Genomic DNA, 16,276 nt, shown 5'->3' on the forward strand with positions numbered 1-16,276 from the left:
TACAGCACACACAGAGTGTGACACAAGCATACAGTAAGTTTTTAAAGGGAGAGAGATGTGTTCAGATAACGATTTGGACCACACTAATACTGTAGGTGAAGATAAACAAACGTGTTTGACGTTATGGAATTTGCTACAAATCTCCAACAAAAAGTGATGTCAATTGTAATGATCACTTAAAGGTAAACTATAGCGTTATGAATACAAATGTGTATTCCTAGTGCTGTAGTGTCGTAGTCACAGTTTAAGTGACTGAACAACCCTGTAACAAGTAAAAAATAAATAAATATTTATTTATTATTTAAATTATTATATATATATATATATATATATATTTTTTTTTTTTTTTTTAAGGGATTTTGCTCACCTTTATTTCCACGTCACGCTGCTCTCGACGGGTGGACCTGCCTCTTTGGTTGAGATCATCAATCTTGAATATCTCAGATAATCCGATGCTTTCCCATAGGAGAGCATTGTGAAGCTAGTGTGCATGCGTGGCAATATACCAAGTTTTACTCTGCTATTTTGTCAGAAGAGTTCTATAGCTTCCCTCTAAAGAAAAACTATAGGGGTTAGTAATACAAACATTGATTACTAATTCTATAGTTTTCGTCTACCTACCTAGGTATCCCTCCCCCTTTGAGAAATGGATTACATTTCTTTAGTCAACATGCTGGTCTCAAATTGATACAGAACCAAGTTTAACTCAGTTCTCACAGGAAACCGTTACTAGTAGCTAACAGGAAGACGGCAACTAGTGGTGTGTTTAACTCTGCAATGAAAACATTGCCGTTTTCACAAAGTCTTACATTGCAAGGTTAAAACTAAAGGACCCCTGCACCCAGACCACTTCATTGAGATGAAGTGATATTTGTGCCTATAGCAGTTCTTCAACTTCAAACAGAGCTGCTAAGCTCATCCTCTAAGTAGAACAGTACAGAGACACCAGAGATTTCTGGTCGCTGTAGTTCAATTGACAGCTTTCTACTGTACAAAGCCAACAGTTGAACTACAACTCCCAAAAACTCAAAGGTACGAATTCAGATCTGAGAAGGGAGATAAAAAGGACCTAAACCTAAAGCTAACATTCTCCTGAAGCTGGATGTACGATAGGTTCCAAACAAACACTTATTTTCAGGAATTGTGTAAGGAGGCAGTGAAAGTCTATGGCTGCATGAACAAATACATTTAACTCCTAAATGGCTTAGAATTGAGCAGTTAGACTACAGGGGCATAATCTACACACCAAAACTGCTCCATACAAATGAAGTGGTTTTGTTACTTAGAGTAAATTGTAATAAATTGCCACTTGTGATTCTATGCTTTTTTTTAGAATTCAGAGACACGCCAGAAAGTCCAACCTTTCAATGTCGGGAACATTTGGATTGTTTTTGAAAAGGGAAGATGTTTTCACTGAAGGTTTCCCCTTCGAATTGTCCTCTTTCTTTTCTTTGTTGCCCTTCTTGTTAGAGCCTTCAGTAGCTTTCGCTTTGCTTGGCTTGGGTGGGATTCTTGAGCTGGGTGCAGGTGTTGGACGCTTGAAAAGGGGCCCCTCATTGGTATCTTCAGATTTTCTTTTTAAGGCCTTTGATATCTAAAAAAATAAAATAAAAAATGAACGGAATTTAGTACACTAAAGGCTGCAAGTCACAAATAGGCAGCACTTGGCTTCCAAGTTAATGATCAGATCATCAACACGGGACATTATCAACGTTACAGAAAAGATAAAGAAATGTAACTCATCTCTATTAAGTACTATACACCTGTCAGTATTTTATTATGTAAAGTACAATGAGTTTGTCACTTGTGTCCAAGTATGTCCTGAGGGATCTAGAATGAAACTGTAGAAATCAATATGATCAAGGCACTCAAGGTACAAAAAGGCAAAAAGGCAGCAGATTTATTTGGGGAGTCAGAACATGAACAGCAACTTTTTTGACCTCCAATGAGGTCTTCACCAAAGACTTCATTGAAGGTCAAAAAGTTGCTGTTTATGTTCTGACTCTCCAAATAAATCTGCTACCTTTTTGTACCTTGATCACATTGATTTCGACATTTATGTATGGGGTTTGCCAGCCTCAGGTCCAACTGTGCACCTGGTGTTATTTTTCAGATGAGATGTGATGTGAATTAGTCCTTTCCTGTTAGTCTATGATCGAACTCCAAAAAAACCATACAGACTAACATTATATACATTATTAGAATTTACTTCTTTCCCACCTACTGTTTGAGAAACACAGACACATAATTTACTGAAGTATGAACTGTTTGCAATTCAAAGCAAATTTCAAAATGTCCAAATCTGCTATGTTTCCAGTTTGGATATTTTGCAATTAACGTTGAAATCCCGACAATTAAAACTTTAGTGAATAACCGTTACAGACATTAACTCCCACAATGATGAGCTCTATGTATGAGGTCAGAAACGAGCCATGGAACCAGTCCACATCTGCAACCATACCTGTAGCCTATATGGCAATGCAAATAGCATTCTTGTATTAGCTAAAAAAAAAAAAAAAATAGCAATCAAGTTGCACCTGCACAATTGCTAGCACAATGTATATATAAAATTCTATTAGTTACTAGGCAGATGGCAGATACATGTTAGGGAGCAGTAAAAATAACTTGCACATTTATAAAATCAAGTTTCAATTATTTTTAGCAACACATATTGAAGTGTCTGGCACTATCTGGGGTCAATGCATATTTTGCTAAATAAAATGGTGACATCGTCGCATGGGGAGTGGTGGAAGCAGGGAAAGATGAGTTTTACTTACCTGAAGCTGTCCCTCGCGGCCGCCACCATAATGTCCCCCGCGATCTTTTCAGTTGATGGCCGTCATCTGCCAGCAGTCCACGTCAGTGCGGTACAGAATACAATAGTGATGTCTATGGAGGATTCCGTGGGAGCCTCCATAGTCAAGACCTATTTCCCCTCACATGTCAGTAGTAATGGCTGAGGCTTTGACAGTGGTTTCCCAAGCTTTTTGGCAAGAATAGGAAAAAAAACACAGAGACAAAGTAGGGACTGCTACTATCCTATAATATATTTTTACTGTTTTGGAATTTCAGTGAAGTTCCAACACAGTCAATGTGAGTATTTCATGAAGATTTTATCTTTATGGAATACCCTGATTCTCTACAAACCCTATTCTGCCAATCATGGAAGTCACAGATAAACAGCTGGTGATAGAGACATGGCTAACCCTCTTTTAAACTAAAGGAGAACACAGCAGACTGAACCTCCTTAACCTCTTAAGGACCAAACTTCTGGAATAAAAGGGAATCATGACATGTCACACATGTCATGTGTACTTAAGGGGTTAAAGGACCACTATAGGCACCCAGACCACTTCAGATTAATGAAGTGGTCTGGGTGCCAGGTCCATCTAGGTTTGACCCTTTTTGCTGTAAACATAGCAGTTTCAGAGAAACTGCTATGTTTACATTACGGTTAATCCAGCCTCTAGTGGCCTTCTCATTGACACCCGCTAGAGGCGCTTCCGCGCATCTCACTGTGATTTTCACAGTGAGAAGACGCCAGCGTCCATAGGAAAGCATTGAGAATGCTTTCCTATGGACTGGCTGAATGCGCACGCGGCTCTTGCCGCGCATGCGCATTCAGCCGAGGACGGCGAAAAGGAGGAGGAGAGTTCCCCACGCTGAGGGAGCCCGGCGGGGGAAAACAGGTAAGATTTAACCCCTTCCACCCCCTAGAGCCCGGCGGGAGGGGGGCCCTAAAGACGCTATAGTGCCAGGAAAACGAGTATGTTTTCCTGAAACTCTAGTGGTCCTTTAAATCTGTCTCAAAATAAAATGATGAGGTTTTTTTTCCTCCATGCTATTTACCAGTATAAAATGGGAAATCTGCATATAGTGTCAAATGCCCCTTGGACAGTCTGCATATAGTGTCAAAGGCCCCCTGGGCAGTCACTGTAACTGCACTCACAACAATCTCCTTTCTAAATGGGTAATAGAGTAAACAGACCTAAAAAAAATGGGAACTTCATAAAATGTCAACTGTGGTATATACTGCCTTAGAACTTACCCTGTTTCCTTTAGATTTCCGAGCACCTGAGAACTTGGAATTGTCTTTCTTTAAATAACTGGTGATTGGTGTGTGAGTGATATTAAGAATAAGACCCTCGTCTCCCATGGCTGCTAATATCTGAATTCCTCCAGGTACATTAAAAGCAAAGACCCTCCAAGTATTCTCTGCTATGCAAGTTCCAGCAAAGTAAGGTAGTATAGAGACTGGACAGAGCACATGTGAGCAAGGAAGGACCCCAGTACAGGGTGTCCATGGCGCGCCTGTTTTAGACTAATGTTAGTGTTCTAATGCTAGAATTCACACATCTGCAAAGTAGTGTACAGTATAAAGTTGTTTTAGTATACTGATTTATTTTTAATTTAGGACACTTGAATGAATGTAAAATGCACACTATTGGAATACTGGCAGGGTTATTCCCGAAAGACTGTGTTAAGGGCAATTTAAAGTGAACTTTTGGTCCAAAAGAGACAAAGTTTTTCTGTTATTTTGGCCTTCAAATTCACTATTAATTTCTAACGATTTACACTTCACAAAGGGCTATTCACTAACGTGAAAATTTTAAATGAATTTGATGAATTTAAGATCAAAATAGTCAAACTGAAAACAGTCAACTTTGAATGTGGCTACTCTGGGATTAAATTATTATTGTTGTTATTATTATTTATAAAGCGAATTCTGCGGTTCTGTATAATAGATGTACAATGGGTCCTCTAACATACACGCATTTGTAACCAGAAAATATGGATTTAAATTTCAAATTAACTTAGAATTTTCCTTTCAGTAAATAACCCTGACAGAGTTTTTCACACAATTCTTAACTGTAGCGAATTGAAATGTGAATTTGAAAATTGAAGCCAAGCTTTGCCTAGAGCCGAGCAGCAGCAGACGTCATTTTAAGCATTTTGATGCTTGCCTACTAAACCAGGGGTGGGGAACTTTCGGCTCTCCAGATGTTTTGGACTACACCTCCCATGATGCTTTGCCAGCATTATGTGTGCAAGAGCATTATGGGGGTTGTAGTCCACAACATCTGGAGAGCCGAAGGTTGCCTATCCCTGTACTAAACGCTTGTCACTACATTCTGTCTGTTCTACAGAATGCAACCGTCCGGTTGTGTGTTCTCGAGAGAACACACACCTACCAACAGTAACCATTCTGATGGGAAAGTCCTAATCGGGACACCTGTCTCACTGTAACAGATTTTTCTCGTTTACTATTCCTAAGGAAATCACAGAAAAATCTAATTTAAGTTCAAGTGTGTCATTAACATTGACAGGGTTATTCCGTAAAGTGAGATTTCAGAGTGGCTTAAAGGGATTCTCTAGTGCCAGGAAAATAAACCCGTTTTCCCGGCACTGTAGAATCCTGGAGTGCCCCCCATCCGACATAACTGATTGGGTTAAAACCCCTTCAGACACTTACCTGAATCCAGCGCCGATGTGAATCTGTGCTGGGTCAGGCTCTGCCCGCGCACCTCCCCGCCAATGGCCGCGCTCGCATTATGATTTCCACATAGGGGTTTCCAGCGACGCTGGTGGTCCTCATGCATAGCATGAGGATGTTTTTCTGTTATTTTGGCCTTCAAATTCACTATTAATTTCCAGCGTCATTTAGACAACCAAACGTTGTCTAAGCACCCGGAAGTCCCGGCTGTCTGGTAGACTAACCCTGCAAGGTAAGTATTGCAATTTATAAAAACTGCAATAATTACACTTGCAGGGTTAAGGGTGATGGGAGTTTGCACCCAGACCACTTCAATGGGCTGAAGTGGTCTGGGTGCCTACAGTGTCTCTTTAAAAGTGAATTACAAATTTAAAGCCACAAAAGCCAAACTGGAGAAATTCACCAAGTCAACTATGCTTCAAGTATGGCTCTTTTAGCCTTACATTTGAAATTCAGTTTGAATTCTCACTTTCGTAAAAACCCTGTTAGTCAATTTCAGGGCATTTCTGCTCACAAGAGTACTTTAGCAGCGCGCTGGTGCAATAGCCAATAGTGCCACCTTAATGACAAGTCCGCTTCCCAGCGTCATCTGTCACCAGCGATGGATATTACACTACTCACTCCATCTCACCCAGTGATGGGAGTTATCAGAATGAAAAACAGTGTCGGTGTTTAATAACTTTAATGATAATTGGATTGCCGTTTTTGTTTTTTGTTTTCTGTAAAATTGGAGTTTATTCACTGGAATCCCAATTGTAGTGAATTAAAAAAAAACAAAAAACTACACAATGTAGGTTTAAAATATACAAGCTCTGACTATAGACAGTTTTTTCACCTTGGCTATTTTGACAGAAATCTTGACATTCTCCTTTCAATTCATCATAAATAAATATATGCTCAAAATTGAGAAATGTAAGGTTCTCCAGATAACCTAGCATGCAATGTTTTATTACACAGTTTAATTCGTTTTTTTATGTTTGTTTCATTCACAAGTGACACATTGTCCACGACTAAGGTGCTGTTTTCCACGCAGGCGTTTTGAGGGCAGCCTAGTTGCCATAGAAACAAGGGGTCCTTCCTTTCGAAGCGTCGCGCTCAGTGAGGACGCGCTGAGCCGGAGGGACATGTCAGAGGAGGGCAAGTCGAAGCTACCGGAGCAGGACTCCCGCTCTCAGTTACGTCTGAGCGTTTACAAACGGGAGCCGTCCGTGAAGCTGCTGCACCCGGTGAGCGGGTTGGAGCCGGTGTCTTGGTCTGAGGACCACCGCCTGTCTGTGTGTACCAGAGTCCACCTGTCTGTCCTGGAGCAGGTCTATGATATCAATGGCAGCAGCCCTGATCTCAGCCTGCACCGCACCTCTCTACCAGTCCCGACCACCACCTGCCGCCTCAAGGTGAGAAATGTGCTCATTTCAAGTCTCATGCTCCTGAGGTCTAATTCTTTAAGGGGCATTAGGGCTTAAAAATAATTTTAGCAAATTGGTTTTGGTGTATAGATCATGCTCCTGCAGTCTCACTGCTAAATTCTCTGCCATTTATGATCTAAAGTCACTATCTGGCTACAGTGTCGCTGGTAATGGTGAGCGTTGGGCGCAGGCAAAGGTGAGTTCTACTTGCCTAAACCTGCCCCTTGTGGGCGCTGTCATCTTCCGGCGGATCCGCTTCAGTCCCTGCGACTGATGTCATTGGTGTACTCGTGCATGCGCAACACTGCACCCTCCTCCATAGATAAAACCATAACCCTGCAGCTGACTTTATAATTATTATTTGTATAGCGCCATCAGATTCCGTAGCGCTGTATGAAATGCTCATGGGGGTGGAGGTTGCAGAGTTTCTTTAAATCACTTATTTCTGATAAATGGATACTATAGTGCTAGGAATACAAGTGTTTCTATGGCATTTTTATTTAAGATTATCCGTTGTAAGATAACCTTTTGATATTGTATCACTTCCGCTTTGCAGGTTGGCTCATCAAAAGATGTTGAACGATGTAAAGAGTTGTTTTCTGAAGAAAAAGACCCTGCACTCAGACAGACTTTTGTGTTGGACAGAGTATTCAATCCTGAGGGCAAGTTTATGCCACCTTTGGCAGGATTCAGGTATGCCACCTGGTCTCCCGTGGGTTGTGATGTAAACGGAAGATGTCTTTTAGCCACACTTACCATGGACAACAGATTGACTATCAATGCAAATGTTAACAGACTACAATGGAAAACACTGATCGACTTGACCGAAAAGTATGGAGAGCGTATTTTGCAGGCCAATTACAGGGTAAATGAGAATGAGAATGAAAATGTCAACTCAAACTTAGGTGACTTCACAGAATTCAAAAGGCGCTACAGCATGCAAACTCCGGTCAGGATGGAGTGGTCTGGAATCTGCACCATTCAACAGGTCTTTGAGGACAATATATGCAAGGATGTTAGTACATTACTTTTGGCTGTGCTCTTTGAAAACGCTGATGTCGCTGTATGGCAGTTCCAGCTTCCGGTTGTGGGTAACGAATCAATTGTTTCCTGCAACACCATTGAATCTGGGATCCAGTCTCCAAGTACATTGGCCTGGTGGGAATATGAACACAACAATCGGAAAATGAGTGGATTGATCGTAGGGAGCAGTTTGGGTCCAATTAAACTTCTCCCGGTCAACTTAAAGGCCGTAAAAGGATATTTTACATTACGCCAACCTGTTATCCTGTGGAAAGAGACTGACATGTTGCCTGTTCAGATTATAAAATGCATAGCACTTCATCACCCGTACCAAAAATGTACCTGTAGCCTAGTGGTGGCTGCACGGGGTCCTTACGTTTTTTGGTGTTTATTGTTAATCTCAAAAGCAGGTCTTAATGTTCACAATTCCCACGTGACTGGACTCCATTCTCTGCCTATTTTATCTATGGCAGTTGATAAATTGAATGGCACAACTTATACCAATTCTGTAGATGGAAAAGTTAGACAGTTAATCCCAACTTTCACTGATGTTGCTTTGAAGTTTGAACATAAACTGGTCAATTTGTCTGATATATATGGTTCTGTCAAGTGTCATGGCATCTCAGTTAGCCCTAGTGGAGCTTACATGGCTTGTATCACGTCTGAAGGCATAAAGAATGGGTTGCATCCAGTAGATCAAAATTACAAAATTAACTTTTTGGCCCTTAAGACTTTTGAGGAAGCTGCAGCCCAACTTTTGGAGGGCTCCCAACAAAACTTATTCAGGCAAATGGATCTTACAGACCTTGTGAGGTGGAAGATCTTAAAGGAGAAAATCATCCCTCAATTTTTGGCAGATGCACTGGACAAAAAAACTGAGAACGGGTCCTTATATTTCTGGCGATTCCGCCTATTCCTTCTAAGAGTTTGGTACCAGTCACATAAGAAGTTCAGTTCTGAAACACGGAAGCCCTGCCTTAAGCAATCCAAAGTTCCTAAAACTGATGATCCACTTCAAGGGAGCACTAATGCAGATGACCCAGAAAATCAAGATGAAGCTAGCCCATCAAAGCAGACAGACACAGAGATTCCTAGTGGAACGTCCAAACAGACTGCAGAGGTGGACAATGGTTCTCCATCTGAACATGAGGGTCTTGAAGAAATACAGAAGAAAATCGACTCTGTGGAGGCACACTTATTCAGGGAAAATATGAAACGCGTGCTGGGGGAGGTCTACATGCACACATGTGTCATTGAAAATACTCGAATTCCAACGAAAGGGATCTGTGAATCTCTCTCTTTAGATAAAGATGGGAACGACCAAGCAGCACAGGTGCCGTTTGTTTTCTTGTTCTTTATACATACTGTCTAATAATTTACAAATTCTTTAAAAAAATAAATATTATTAAATAAGAAAAGACCTTTTTATGTATTCAGTTTAATTTTGGCTACCGTAGGTCTCTCAAGACTATGCATCTTCTTCCCTTATACTAGGAATCGACAGATTATCGGTTTGGCCAATATGTGGCATTATGGCAAATATTGGTATCGGTTTAAATGATACTGATATTGCCGATTTGTAGGGGGTGGGCAGTCTGCCCCGGGTGCCACTCAAATTGTAGAGGGGGCAACCAGGACCCAGCACTCTTCTGTTTCCGGCAGGTCCTCTCTCCAACTCTCATGGAGTGTTGTAAGTTGGAGAGAGGACCTGTCTGAAACAAAAGATAGCGTGTCCTGGGGCCCAGCCACAAAGCCACTGGACAACCAGGGATTATAATTCCCTTTCATGGCCACAGGTAAAAGGCAGGGAGGGGTGAAGAATATCAGTACCGGTTATTGGGCCCAAAAGGCCACCGATAATTGTTATCGGCCCTTAAAAATTAATATTGGTCAATCCCTACTATATACTTTAATATATATATATGTAGGTGTGAGTTTGGTACTCACCTACAGACTCATTCCTGCTTTCCTTTCAGCAGGCTGCATTGTAACAGGCAGAGTAATTGGGCCATTTAGCAAATATCAGATGGTACCTATACTTGCAGTGTATGTCTGTATAGGGACTCTGTGTGTTACACAGGCACAGATTATTCTCTGCAACATTTGCCTATAAGAAATCTTAAAAGTTTTAACAAAGGAGCGGAAAACGAACAATTGGACAGCATATTTTAATGTATAATATAAGCACATTTATTTTTAATAAATTTACGTCAATGTGCTAGGCAAATCATTTTACATCTTTGCAGTCATGATGTGTGTCATTAAGGGGTTAATTTTAGGTTCTACTTATCTTACACATTTGTTTTTCTTTTTATTGGCATGTAATCAGGTGCTTATAGGATACATTGAGAAGAAAATGTATAAACAGACATTTCACGAGTACTGCACGTTGTGTAAAGAAGTGTTACCATTTAGTGATCGTAAGAAGACCACCTGCCCAAATGGACATATCTGGCTCAGGTAAACTGTTCCTCTACATAGAGTGCATTGCCTGGGTCTAAGGAGCAACTGAACATTTAGAAAGACAACTTTATTGTTTTAATCTAAAACTAAATGCTGTTTGTTTATTTTGAAGCATATACTTTTTGAATTGGATGCTGTTTTCTCTTTGTCTGTCCTGTGTATTCGCTAAAATGATCATTGTTGGGAATTCAAAGTAAAAAAAATCATAGTTAAAGATAAACTATATATATTCTGCAAGTCAACTTCCAGTTCAGCTACTTTTGGCCTTCAATATAAAAGTCATTTTGAATTCCTGACTATACTCACTATAGTCTGTAATGCCACCTCTGGTTGCTGTCATTTGGATGACCACTAAAGGGACTTCCTGGATGCAGTCCTGCAACAATTGCAGGACCAACATTCAGTGTCTTCACACTCTGCATAGAAACACTGAACACTCCCAATAGAGATGCATTGCGTCAGTGCTTCTCTGAGGAGATTCAAAATGCACAGTAGCCTCCTAGTGCTTCCTTCTGTGTAAGCATTGGATTGGCTGAGGTCAATGATCTGAGCCTATGGAGGAGCGGTGGTCGTGGCAAGACTGATGCACCGGGGGATATAAAACAGTGTATTTAATAACTTTTTAAAATAGCTATTAGAACACTGTAGCTAGAGTGTTTTGTACAGAGCGGGAGATTATAACTTCTAAAGTTAACACACTGTGCTGTAAGATGTTATTTGAAAATGAAAAAAAAAAATTCTGAGGAAGTGTGGCTAGGTCTGTCTAAACAGTGATTTAACTCCTACATGGCAGAGACTTGAGCAGTAAGACTGCAGGGGCATGATCTGTACACCACAACTGCTTCATTAAGCTAAAGTTGTTTTGGTGCTTAGTGTCCCTTGAAGTATTTTCATATTCATTTAATTGGCATCCTCTTTTGAAATGATAATGCTGACAACATTCCTCTGATCTCTTCATATGAAAAGTTTGTGACTTGAAATTATACCTTGTTTCTGTGACAACTAAATGTGTTTTTAGTGGAAGCAAATAGTTTTTTTTAAAGGGACACTCTAAGCACCAAAATAACTTTAACTTAATGAAGCAGTGTTGTTGTATAGATCATACCCCTGCAGTTTCACTGCTCAACTATCAGCCATTAGAAGTTAAATTGATACTATAGGCATCAATATATACAAAAAAAACTGCTTAATTAAGCTAAAGTTATTTTGGGTGCTTATAGTGCTATAAGCTACACTTTTCTTTTTATTTACATTTTTTTTTTTGTTAAATGTTTGTAGATGTAGGATGTTTGTATCAATTTCTATTCTCATATCGGACACAGAGGTAGAAGTTACTAGCTCTTAGGTAAAATGCATCAATTCGATGAACTTATTGTATTCTACTTGGGGAACAACTAGACTTAAATTGTTCTGCCCATCCAACAAATCATCTCACATTTCCTTATGAGCTTGTGTATCCTTGTTGTGGGATCCCGCTACAACTCCCTTATGTAGTCAAACATATATTTCTAACAGAGTTTCTTCCTAGTGATTTTAGATATTTGGGGCTTCCTGTAACTGAAAATTAACAAAGTTCTATTTGCCTTTCATCCCAGAAAGCAACTGCTATCAATGTTAAAGGGACACTCCAGGCACCCAGACCACTTCTGCCCATTGGAGTGGTCTGGGTGCCAACTCCTATCAACCTTAACCCTGCAAGTGTTATTATTGCAGTTTTCATAAACTGCAATAAATACCTTGCAGAGTTAAGTCCTTTAAAACCCCCCAAAAATGTAAAATGGCACTGGACATCCTCACGCTAAGGATGAGGACCTCCAGCGTCGCCGGAATCCCCATAGGAAAGCATTGAACAATTTTTTTTCTATGGGAAGGTCTAATGCGTGAGCTGCCATTGCCGCGCATGTGCATTAGATCTCCGGCGGGGAAGGAGTGTGGGTGGAGCCTGACCCAGCGCTGAGAGCTATCGGATTCAGGTAAGTCAATGAAGGGGTTTTAACCCCTACAGCAACATGGGATGGGTGGTGGGAGGGAGAGGGGCACTGCAGAATTCTGAAGTGCCAGGTAAACGGATATGTTTTCTTGGCACTGGAGAGTCCCTTTAAATGGGCATCTGTATCATGTGTGAGAGATTTAAATTTGTTTCATGTTCTTCCTATACCATGTAGGTGCAGTTTCACGTATCAAGCCTGCCAGAGCCTACTCTTCAGACGTTGCTTGTTGAATGACAGTATTGCAGTTAATCCAATCCCAGGAGGTAAATAGTAAACTATCCTTGAATGGGTGGAGGATATAGAAAGTATATTTTTGTTTCCTTGGGCTATTATGATCTTGTATATACATTTTGTTCTGTTCTCTTTAGATGCCGATTGGATAAAGAAGCTGCTACAAGGACCTTGTGTGTTATGTGATTCACCAGTTTTTTAGCACGTTGTTGCCATTCACCATAACTTCAATAGTTGGCATGGAAACTGTAAACATACTGTGCAGTGGCAGTATGAGCTGACCGTTACCACTTGGCTCTTACCATGATCGCACTTATCTAAACTGCCAGCAAGGGGCATAAGAGAGGTGCTATGCAGTGGCATGCTGAGAAACCCACCACCCGTAGACTGCAAGGCTTCCTCAAGACTTTCTTTCCCCCCCCCCACTGTGGCATCTTGTAGATACATTGTCTCATTCTACAACCATGAAAAAAGGGGTAAGATCAGAATAAGTACACTCAGTGGTTGTCCACAGGTTGGATAGAGTTTACTGTGTAATATCAAACCATCTGTTTGGGTTACTTTGTATTTTATATATTTCTTTTTTAAATGCATCTAGTTTAGGGATATGCTGGCCTGTATATCTTATGTTATTTTATCTCTTTGATGGGAATTAACATGTTTCATACTGATGAATGCAGCCTGCCAAAATCTCGACAGTCACTCACTGCGTCCAAACTTGTTAGTCAAGAAGTTGAACAGGTTAAACAGTTGTAGGAAGAATGTGATAACCAGATTGAAAGGTTGGAAGACTCCTTTTATCGACAATAAGGAAACTGAGAAAAGGGCAGTTGGGACAAGCAAACCTTAACTCACCCATACGTGTAACTTAAAATGGTTTCTCATACTAATATCAGTGAAATAACGCATTACCTTTGCTTAAAGGAATACTATATTGTTATGAATACAAATGTGTATTCCTAATGCTATAGAGATCTAGTCACCGTTTAGGTGAAACACCCTCTCCCCTCGGGTTAAAAAGTAGTTAACTCACCTTTTATCCAACGCCATGATGCTCTGTCTGTGGCTGGCCTCACCTCCTTGGCCAATATCATCAATCCAAGGCTTCCCCATAGAAAAGCAGTTATAGGCAAAACGTAGCGCTGTGCCAGATGAGCTCTATCATACTATCTAATTGAAATAGACAAGTTTACTTCGCTATATACAGAAGCGCCTCTGGTGGTTGTTAGTGACCGACACTAGAGCCATTTAAACACTGCAGTGAAAACATTACTGTCCCTGCAGAACAGCAATGTTTTCATTTGCAGAGTTAAAACTAGTAGGGAAATGGCACACAGAGCACTTCATTGAGATGGAGTAGTCTGGCTGCTTATATCATCCCTTTAACTGGTCGTTACACACCTGCCTTGATAAGACATGTCATGCAGCAGCGAGTAGTGTTGAGGGTAAAAATGCTTTAAGTCACCAAATCAGCAGTCTCAGGGCCAGTGCAAGGATTTTTGCCTCCCTCGCCTTTGCCGCCCCATTTGTTCCACCCACTCATGCAGAATTACCTAAATTGACCAATACACACACATGCTGACCCATATATACACACTGACTCGTAAAAACACACACACACAGACAGACCCATACCTTCACACACCGTTCCAAGTACAGACTGACACATTCTCTAAAATACACGCTGCAAGTTCTCTCTTACCTGCATTGCACTTTGTTCCTGTCTTCTTTACTGCGCTCGGCGGCCGACACTTTTTTTCTCAGCCCCATTGACTGTTATTCTCCCGCCCACTTGTCCCCATGTACAGGGCAAGGGGCAGGAGCGAGTGAAGGACACGCCCTTCCGCTGCCGCGGTGCGTTGCTGGGAGAGGGGTCCTGACTTTGCAGGCTGTGGTGAATGCCGGACCGACGTTCTACCGGGCGCTAGTCTACAAGTAAGTGCTCCCTAGTGCCTGGTAACGCTGCCGCAGCCTGCTCTATATTATCAATTCAATTTGATAGGGGGACGACCAGAAAAACAGTAAATGTTTTCATTTTTAAAACACCATCTGCTCCCCCTTACCCCCTTAAATATAGCAAAATCTTACCTTTATTCCAGTCTGCTGCTGCTGCTGGCTCTGCCCCTGATCTGCCTGCTTGGCGACATCATCAGAAGTGGTGTACTGAGCCAATCACAATGCTTTCATATAGGAAAGCATTGGATTGGCTGAGCGTCTCTGGAAAAACAGCATTTATTGCAAAAACCTGAATGGAATGATTATACTCACCAAAACAAATACCATAAGCTGTAGTTGTTTTGGTGACTATAGTGTCCCTTTAATTGCTAAATGTGAGCAATTATGCCTGCAAAGTAATCAACCTGACTAGTGCCAATGATTTACCCTACTATGTTTAAAGGGACACTGTAGGCACCCAGACCACTTCAGAGCCTTAAAGTGGTCTGGGTGCCAACTGCCATCACCAATAACCCTGCAAGTGCAATTATTGCAATTTTTATAAACTGCAATAATTGCCCTGCAGGATTAAGTCCTCCTCTAGTGGCTGTCTATGAGACAGCCACTAGAAGGTCTTCCGGCTTCTTAGGTTACTTTTTGTCGTCTTTGAATAATGCTTTCCTATGGGGAGGTCTAATGCTCGCGGTCATTGCCGTGCATGCACATTAGGTCTCCCCCGCCGGCGGATATAACCCATCGGCGCTGGATTCAGATAAGTGTCTGAAGGGGTTTTAACATCTTCAGCAATGTGGGGGGGGGGGCACTGCAGGATTCTACAGTGCCAGGAAAACAGGGTTAAAGGGATTCTCTAGTGCCAGGAAAACCTCTTAGGGACACATGACATGTGTGACATGTCATGATTCCCTTTTATTCCAGAAGTTTGGTCCTTAAGGGGTTAAGGAAGGTGAACTAGTAAGTGTGGCGAAAGAGTTGTAGAGTCGCAGCTCTGAAACAATGGGACAATATTTTAATCAACAGTATTAATTGGCACCTTAATTGACATATGGGGACAGGGAAAGTGGGTCAAGCTGGGGGTAAGTGGTGGGGAGGATAACCCTTGATAAATGGATATCAAAATATAATAGGGAAAAGATAAACAGCTACCCAACCAATTACAGCTACCCAATATAAAATGTACCGTATATACTCGAGTATAAGCCGAGTTTTTCAGCCCATTTTTTGTGCTAAAAAACCCCAACTCGGCTTATACTCGAGTCATAGTCTGTATTATGGCAATTTGCATTGCCATAATACAGACTGGGGGAGAGGGGGGCTGGCAGAGCTGTAACTTACCTGTTCTGCAGCTCCTGTCAGCTCTCTCCTCCTCTGCGCCGTCCGTTCAGCACCTCGGTCAGCTCCCAGTGTAAATCTCGCGAGAGCCGCGGCTCTCGCGAGACTTACAGTGTGAGCTGATAGAAGGAGCTGCACGGACGGCGCAGAGGAGGAGAGAGCTGACAGGAGCTGCAGAACAGGTAAGTTACAGCTCTGCCAGCCCCCCTCTCCCCCCCACTGAACTGCCACTGGACCACCAGGGAAGGAGAGCCCCCCTCCCTGCCATGTATCAAGCAGGGAGGGGGGACGAAAAATAAATATAAATAAAATCAGAAAAAATAATAATAATAATAATAAAAAATAATAATAATAATAATAAAAAAAAGGGGGTATAAGGACCA

At 41.4% G+C, this 16,276-nt stretch overlaps 2 protein-coding genes across 2 annotated transcripts in view; one reads left to right on the top strand and one right to left on the bottom strand.

Moving 5' to 3' along the window:
* Positions 1–4,261, bottom strand: part of DDX31 (DEAD-box helicase 31) — a 68,618-nt gene extending 64,357 nt beyond the window's left edge. The window contains exons 1-2 of the mRNA XM_063432488.1: positions 4,049–4,261; positions 1,362–1,594 (exon numbers count right to left, since the gene is read on the bottom strand). Coding sequence (XP_063288558.1) covers positions 1,362–1,594; positions 4,049–4,156 — 341 coding nt within the window. The 5' untranslated portion in view covers positions 4,157–4,261. The remainder of the gene's footprint in view (positions 1–1,361; positions 1,595–4,048) is intronic.
* Positions 4,262–6,606: 2,345 nt separating this feature from the next.
* GTF3C4 (general transcription factor IIIC subunit 4) lies at positions 6,607–13,010 on the top strand. Its single transcript, XM_063431315.1, has 5 exons — positions 6,607–6,888; positions 7,457–9,256; positions 10,253–10,383; positions 12,552–12,640; positions 12,746–13,010. Exons 1-5 carry the CDS (start codon positions 6,619–6,621, stop codon positions 12,808–12,810), a joined length of 2,355 nt encoding a protein of 784 aa, XP_063287385.1. The 5' UTR covers positions 6,607–6,618; the 3' UTR covers positions 12,811–13,010.
* Positions 13,011–16,276: the final 3,266 nt, after the last annotated feature.

The sequence above is a fragment of the Pelobates fuscus genome, chromosome 9 (genome assembly GCF_036172605.1).
Source record: "Pelobates fuscus isolate aPelFus1 chromosome 9, aPelFus1.pri, whole genome shotgun sequence".
NCBI classification, from domain to species: Eukaryota; Metazoa; Chordata; class Amphibia; order Anura; family Pelobatidae; genus Pelobates; species Pelobates fuscus.

Bases quoted from the DNA above. Each gene is read 5' to 3' on its own strand.
- GTF3C4 (XM_063431315.1), top strand. From the start codon at position 6,619: ATGTCAGAGGAGGGCAAGTCGAAGCTACCGGAGCAGGACTCCCGCTCT. The intron at 9,257-10,252 runs GTGCCGTTTGTT...GCATGTAATCAG, and splicing joins GGAACGACCAAGCAGCACAG to GTGCTTATAGGATACATTGA. The intron at 12,641-12,745 runs GTAAATAGTAAA...TGTTCTCTTTAG, and splicing joins AGTTAATCCAATCCCAGGAG to ATGCCGATTGGATAAAGAAG.